Raw genomic sequence first — 8,249 nt, 5'->3', positions numbered from 1 at the left:
TGCTAGGAAAAGCTAACTTAGCAATCTTCCTTTTTCCCTGGGATTTTCAGAACAAGTTAATGAAGGTCAACTACGGCATAGATTACTCAGACAGAGTAAAAACTTAAAATTAGGGACCTCCCTCATGGTGCAAGGGGTTAGAGCACAGCACTGTGAGACCATCCTCAGCTACTGCAGCACAAGTTGGATCCCCAGTAAGGGAGGGGACCCAGATGGTGCAACAGACATCTCCAGTCTCACCCACTGCTCCCCTCAGCAGTGCATTTCAGTAGATCTGCCTGTCCTGTTTCCCACTTTGTCTTTGTGAATCCTCTTACCATCCCTGCACCTCTGGCCTGTACCTCAGTTCTGTATGCATAAGTAAATAAATCTTTAAAAAATAAAAATAAAAACTTAAAATTTAAAAAGAAGACTGGATTCTCTGGAACCTACCATGACTAAGTCTGTTGAAAGGTGCTTATTGTTTGAGCTCACCTGAGCATAATTCCACCCAGACGAATGGCTCTCTTCCAGTCCTTTAGGGTGGACTTGCCAGCCAGATGAACAAAATGCTTGGGGCTAATCAACTGATCATTGAACTAAAGTAAAAAGAAAAGTCCAACATAATGCAATGTAAATTTAGGCAGGCCAAGAAAGAAGACAAACAGGAGCTCGTTATGTCTAAAAAGCAGCCAGTCAACATGTGATCACAGTCTTATATGACCCAGCCTCCTGCCCTGTTGTGTCAGAGAAGATGGTCCTGTGCATCTCCAAGCGCAGGACCCAGTTCTGGCAAAAACCTACAGAACATGTAAGGAGGGTCAGTTATTAATACATTGATTAGCATCCAAAGTCCATGCATGACTTTAATCAGGCAGTTGGGGAGAAATACTGTTCAAATGGAAGTGATCTGTCCAGCCCTCATGCCAAGATTCAGGCTGTGGCAGAAAGAATAAGTATGGTAGAAACCAAAAGCACTAAAGAGCCTCAAAATTCCACAATCCTTAAAGATTCCAGGATGATGCCACTGCAGTGATATAACAACTATCCATGGGTACAACTGTGGCTCCCGAAGGAGAGAATATAAACCGCTATTTCTTCGTTGTGTTCTCACGAAATTATTTATTATTATCAGTACTAATTTTCAATAAACTCTACCAGTATATGGTATTTTATGTATATTATCTCATTTCATATTCTAGCAATCTTACAATGTATAGAAATGACTATTTGTATTTTGACATATGAGGTTCTAAAATATTAAATAAGTTGCTAAAGTTAACCCAACTAGTCAGTGATAAAGATGGGATCTCATTCATTCACTCATTCACTCATTCATTCCTCACTCAACAAAGATTTATTGATAAATACGGCAAGCATCATTTTAAATGCTGGGGGTATACTGATGAACAACACACAAGAGTTCTCAGCTCCCAGAGAATTTCTATTCTGCAGAGACTTGAATCCAGGCCAATTTCACTCCAAAGTTTTTATTTTTCTACTGTGACACTGGGGACTATAGACACAACATTGGAAATGTGGACTTGAGAAAAGTGAGAAGGCATGAAACCACACCCTGTCAAAAACAAGGAGTTACCAAATAGATCCCTAGAGAGAGAAGACAATTACCTTGACACATTTCACATTTATTCCTGGACATACAAACTTCTTCCAGAGGAGAATGGCTTTGCTTTCCCCACAAGTTATGGGGTAAGCAATTTCCATATCCTCATTTGCTTCTATGGTGCTTGCATCTGAAAATGGGGGGGGAAAAAGTTATTTATTGAAGAATCTTCCCCAAAGCTTAAATTCAGTATCTCTAGTCTCCTGAGTCCTCCGGGGGGCTCTATACCCTGGTTCATAAAGACTAGGACTGTTTAGGGATCCTTGGGAAGAAGTCTGGCATAACAGCTCTCTTAGCAAGCTTCCACTAGACACTGCTGTATGCTCTTACTGCTGTCTTACAACAGTCTTCTGAAGGATTGCCTGTGTCCTATGTCTTACATCCATGTAAGTGGGACTCAGAAAGGTGAACCAACTTCCCTGAGGGCACACAACTATCAATAAAAAGTGATAAAGTAGGATTAAAATTCAGATTTATCTTATTTCAGAATTTCTTCTCAATATTTTTCCACTGACTTCTTTCAGTTAATACGTATCAGTCTTCATCAGCAACTTCCTTGATAACAACGATCAACCTTGAGGTTCCAATATCTTTGTATGATTTTTAAAGATGAAAAATCTTTCAGTAACCCTAGCAAATTAATATTAAAGCATTAACTGAAAGCCCTAGCATCTTAGTCTATAGTCACTCTAAATGATGACTGCAGCATTAGTAGGACATAACGAATAGGGACAAAAAGCAAGAAATCTCAACCAAGGAAGCTAAGGTCAAATACCGGAATAACACAAAAAACTTACCAATCCCTTCTTCAATTTTGTGTATCGTGTGAGTTTCTACTGCCACAACTGCTGTGTTGTTCTCCGACCCAGCTTCATAAATCCTGTTGTAAAAGTGTCCATCGATAAACAAACTACATAAATCATGAAAAAATTAATATTCACAGCATGGAGTTAAGAAATTTGTTTTCATCTATCTCAAAAGGACTAAGATAAATATACTTTACAATTCTATGTTTGTACTTTGATTAGTTCCCCATTGTAATCATATTCCAGGCTACCCAAGGCTGTTCAGCAGCTACAACCATAGAAGTGAATCAACAACCTTCTTCATCTTAAAGGAAAGATCTTCTTGCTACTGTATTTACACCACATCTGTTATTGTTTTACATCAGAATTTTCTTAACTTTCAGAACTTCAAAAGCTCATGATATAAAATGTTCCTTCAAGTATAAGATTAAGTCACATTCTAGAATTATTCTGACAAAACTAAAAAGCAATACCACTGGCCCATTCAAGGCAGGCAGGACTTGTTGGATATAGAAGCTGATGTCCGTGTTGGAATCTAGGCATGATAGCATTTTTCTTTAAAAACTGATTTGTATTTATTTATGCATACAAGAACTGGAGAGTAAGCCAGAGGTGCAGTGAGTGAGAGGATTCACAAGAGACAGAGTAGGGAGCAGAACAGGTGGATCCTGGGTGCAAGGGGTTAGCACACAGCATTATCCACAGCCACTGCAGCACGAGTTAGAATCCAGGCCAGGGAGCTACCCACATGGTGCAGCAGACCTCTCCTGTCTCATCCACTGCTCCCCACAGCGGTGAATTTCCGTCATTCTGCTGTTCTGTTCTCCCTTCTGTCTCTGGTGAATCCTTTCACCCTGAACCCCACAGTTCTTATACGCATAAATTATATATATATTTTTAAAGTGGATCTTACTGCTGAGTGGAGCAGGGGGAGAGACAGGAGAAGTCTGCTATACCACATGTGTATTAGCTCCCTGGCTGGGGATCAAATTCATGCCACAGTGGCATGGTAGCTTGATATCACTTAGACTTTAACCTCTGGGCCACCAAGGCAACACTAGACACAGTAGCATTTTTAAGATACTGTGATCAAACTACTTTCACAGCAGAGTCTAGTCAGAAAATGCAAACGAGAGACTGCCCAAATTACAAGCAGTAACTAAAGGTACAAGCAGTAACTAAAGGTACTACTTAGGGAAAATGTGTCACTGAAATGTTTCTACCTTCTAAAAAATGGGCTCACATAACATACACTAGTAAGATACACTGGTGTTCTTAAATTTTTACAATGGAGCTCATGTTAATTATTGCATTTTGTTATTGGAAAGCAGTGCCTGAATAACCTCCGTACATAGATGACTACCCACCCCATGGTGACGCCTCTAGCACACACTTCTCTTCTGAATTTCACATCAGGACACAGTGAACTGCTAAATGAATCAATACATTTGGATGCCCCACAGGTCTCTGTTGAATTCATTATGTCTAAAATAACCAAGTTGTCTTCTCTCTCCCACCTCCCAAGTTACCCTTCTTCCTCATTCTTGCCAATGGCACCACTCAGCATAGTCGCCTAAGACAGAAGCCAGGAAATTACACTAGATTTCTCCCTTCTCCTCCTCCTCAACTCCCACACACTCAGTCACCAAATCTTACCAGATGTACCTCTTTAAAAACAGCCACTCCTGTGTTTCCTCCGCTACCAGCTTACTTCAGGCTGTCACCTCTAGATCTCTGGTCTGAACTAGTCTTTTGCATCTACCTGACCTGTATTCTCCCCAGGGTGTTCATGTCACTCCCTTCTTACAAGCCTTTAAGAACCCTCTCACTGCTGCTGAAAAAAGGTGCAAATCCTAAATATGATATTTATGTCTCTCCAAAACAAGCCCCTGATTTCAACGCTCCCTAACCCATGCCTTATCATCAGAGCCTCAGTTACACCAAACCATTTGTGGCTCCCAAAATCTTGCTCTTGCTATAAAGACACCCCTGCCCATTTATTTGTTTTTTAAGTAAGTAGCCTCTATGAGGTTCTTCCTTCCATCTCAATCCCTCCAGGATACTCACCCACTTTCTCCTTTGTGACCTAAGTTTATTTGGGGTTTTGTCACAACACCCACACTGCTAATACTATATTTTTGTTTAACTGTCTCCTTTGGACATGGTCTAAGATGTCCTGGAATGCAGAGATGGTCTCATTCATTTATTTAATTTTATGCCTGCTAAGTGTACAGTAACTGGAACATGATAATGTTCAATGAATGAGAAACATGAGAAATCACTGCTTCAAGTAAGATTAGTAAACATTCTAAGCTGCCCAAATCTCTTAAAAGAATATATTTTTGTTTGTACATAATTTCAACAACTAATAAACTGCACTTGAAGTGAGAAGTAGGGGGGTAGTCTGTATTTTTAATGAGTTAAGAAATTGTTTGTGAGGGAAAAAGATTCTAAAGCAACTCGAATACTTAAGGATTAGGCCTAATTCTCTATACCTACAACTATAGTAAAAAAATCATATGTTCAAAATGTTAAAGCACTGTAAGATACATGTCTATGAATTATCAAAAAAGTAAAATTACTTTTATTAGAACTGTACCACTAAATCTACATTATTATATTTTAATTCTCCGAAAAGTGAAAATTCACAGATTAAGTTCCTTTTTATTCAGAATGTAAAGGAAAAGAGTCTGATTACCACAAAGTTGCTTACAATTACTACACACAACAAGGGGTACCTCACTAACCTGAAAAAGGTTATCTATCCCCACGGAGACTTTAACCTTCAGCTATGGAGAGGTGTAATTATTATAGAGGAAGCAGAGCCACTGCAAAGTCAACTGTACTGTTACATTTGGGCTGAATATCCTCTAAAGAAAAACAATAAAGTCGGCACATTGAGAAAAGTTATGTAGTAAATAAAATCAGGGCCCTCCCTGGTGGCGCAGCAGGTCAGAGTGCTGCACTGCGAAGCTAAACCAAGCTGTGGCTGTTTCTGTGAGTCTGATCCCCACCCGGAGGTGACCCACATGGCACAGCAGACCTGTCCTGTCTCGCCCACTGCTCCCCTCAGCAGTGTACTTTGTCGATCTGCCTGTTCGCTTCCCACTCTGTCTCTGGTGAATCTTCTCACCGCCCCTGCACCTCTGGCCTGTACCCCAGTTCTGTACGCACAAATAAATAAATCTTAAAAAAAAAAAAAATTCTTGTCTTTTGCAGATACATATTAATGTCTGAAATTTGCTTCAAAAAACATCAGGAGTGGGAAGATGTAGAAAAGAAACAAGACTAGTCATGTGTCGGTAGTTGTTGAACTTGGTTGATGGGTGCTTACGTGGGACTCAATTATAGTTTTTCTTTATTGTTGGGCATATTTGAAATTTCCCATACTGAAAAGGTTTTAAAATTACTGAGATGCTGTATGTCTTTCTCTAGAATTATTTAAGACATGTTTCATCATTAGAGTAGAATGGAATGATGTTTGTCCAAGAACATTTCTATGCCTCTGAAGAATCTTTTATAGATTCCCCCAGAAAAACAACTACTCCCCCTTCTCTCTGTAGATCTAATTCTTACTGAACCTTCAAGACCACTTCCTAAACCATATCTTTTTTCAAACTCATAGTGGTCATCTGAATTCAAAAGTGTTTCCTAACGATACCACACAACATAACCAGATTTTACGATATAAGCCATCTCTTTATTTACATGTATGTATTCTGGATTTGCAAAACTACATAGCAAGTTCCATGATGGTAGGCCTCATCCTTTACATTTCTTTAATAAAAAAAAAAGTATTTATGTATACAAGAACTGGTGTACAGTGTGGGGTGTGAGAGGATTCACCAAAGACAGTGGGGAACTGAACTAGGTGGATTCACTGAAACACACTGCTGAGAGGAGCAGCAGAGACTGGAGCAGGCGAGACCAGAGAACTCTGCTGCACCATGTGGGTCACCTCCCCCTAGCTGGGAATCAAACTCGTACTGCAGTGGCTGTGGATAGCTTCAGAGTCTTGTGCTTTAACCTTTTGCACCACGTGGGAGGGCCTCCATCCTTTATACTTCACTCAACACTTTTGCAATATAAAATTACAATTACTATTTGTAATAGTAGGTGTTTTATATATATATATATATATATATATATATATATATATTAGACTAAGCTTGATAATTTGACTATCCATGAGGGTCCAGGGAATTTCTGGCAGCACTATTTATAGTTACCTTGCCTAAACTCCTCTGACTCTAATTGTAATGTCATTTGCTAAACATGTACCAAGCTCTGTGCTAAATAGTGTAGGCAAACAAGATGAGGGAACTATGTAACTTACCCCCAAGTAGCTCACAGAAGCAAAAAGGAAATAAAGGAGGGAAACAGCTAATCATTGTAATAAATAATAAAATTATGAAGATAGCATATAATACATTACAGAGATGAAAACAAGCAGCTCTGAGATTGATGATGAATGCTCCATAGTGCTAAAGAACCATAAAGTTGCCATTTCCCCACCCTTTAAACCTCCCAAGTTCTTTAGAATATCCAAATCTCTACTCACTTACCCTTGTTGCACAGGCTGTAACTGCAAGATCACTTGGGTTTTAGTGTCTTCAGGGTTCTCTCCTTCATTTCCTTCAGTGGGTACCACAACCACATCCCCCACTGGGACACTCACTTCCGCATTAGCCATCTTTCACATGAAGTCAGATAGCTGGGGCTGCTGTCAGAAACAAGAAACACCAGTAACTTCACCTGGCTCGAAAAGATGGCAACCACAGGAAAGGAAGACCAAGACCATGACTATCCATTCCCAGGACACCCTGGAGGATGAGAGAGGCACTGAGAGAGGCTCTGCTCTTTCCAGAAATGCTATTGTAGGCTTTCTCAGTATGTGATTCATCTGTGGTGTGCTGGAGCTAGCTTTACCAGCTCCCAAGAACCCACAGTGTACGTCTCTTCCCAACTCCAAGTTTAGTGACATCAAATTAGTAGCTTGAAATTAGTGATGGTGAAAGTATATATATACATCACAGAGATTGACAAGCACTACAAATCGGGATTTTTTTTCCCTAGAGAGCTGGTTTAATAGAACACCACTGATTCCATCCCAAACAGTAAGTTCCTAGAAAGGGAGTCATGTCTATTTTCTTTGTGACCAGTCATTATACCTTACCGAGTGCTCTGTCCTTTGTGAGTACTTAATAAGTATCTAGTGGTTAACAGGTCTAAGCTGTACAGGAAGAGAAAGGTGACTTTCACTGTGCAGTTTAATAAATACTGAATCCAATGTGTGACCTCTAGGAATTTCCTAGTAAGTCTAGGCCTCAGGTTGAATGGAAAAGATGATCCTGACATTTCCCCTGCAGAACTGTTAGGGAAACAGTGGCTAGCTCCACATGCTCCCCAACTCTAAAGCTACTCACAGCATTGTCCAAATTTTAATGAACTCTATTAGTATTCGCAGCTGAAGTGGAGAGCCATGTAGAGAGTAAGAACACTGCATGTACTTAGATTTGTGACCAGGACTGTGCTGAGCAGAGCAGACATGCAAGGATGCAAGTCTAAAATGTAACTGACCACCAAATCCACATCTCAGCTCTGCGCTGCAGTTGTTGTCTATAATACACTTAGCACACAAAGTCTCCTTCATTTGACCCTAAAATATTTGCACTTGTAATACATTAAAGCACAACTAGATCATGTGATATAAACCACTCCAGCCACACCAACAACCCACAACCCACAATACTCTGAACATATATGTACTTTCAGAGTCCTGTACCTTCATTATATCCTACACCCCAAATGCTATTCTCTCTCACCTTGTCTTTTTTTTT

At 39.9% G+C, this 8,249-nt stretch overlaps 1 protein-coding gene across 1 annotated transcript in view; it reads right to left on the bottom strand.

The window, feature by feature from the left end:
- Positions 1-8,249, bottom strand: part of GMEB1 (glucocorticoid modulatory element binding protein 1) — a 22,592-nt gene that overhangs the window by 11,729 nt on the left and 2,614 nt on the right. Inside the window, exons 2-5 of the mRNA XM_004678695.2 lie at positions 6,975-7,132; positions 2,401-2,513; positions 1,609-1,733; positions 475-578 (exon numbers count right to left, since the gene is read on the bottom strand). Of these exons, the coding sequence (XP_004678752.1) occupies positions 475-578; positions 1,609-1,733; positions 2,401-2,513; positions 6,975-7,102 (470 nt within the window). The 5' untranslated portion in view covers positions 7,103-7,132. The remainder of the gene's footprint in view (positions 1-474; positions 579-1,608; positions 1,734-2,400; positions 2,514-6,974; positions 7,133-8,249) is intronic.

The sequence above is a fragment of the Condylura cristata genome, unplaced genomic scaffold, assembly GCF_000260355.1.
Source record: "Condylura cristata isolate star-nosed mole 26May11 unplaced genomic scaffold, ConCri1.0 scaffold00008, whole genome shotgun sequence".
Lineage (NCBI taxonomy): Eukaryota > Metazoa > Chordata > Mammalia > Eulipotyphla > Talpidae > Condylura > Condylura cristata.
Note: the sequence above shows the minus strand (reverse complement) of the source record. Positions and strands in the feature narration are given on the sequence as shown.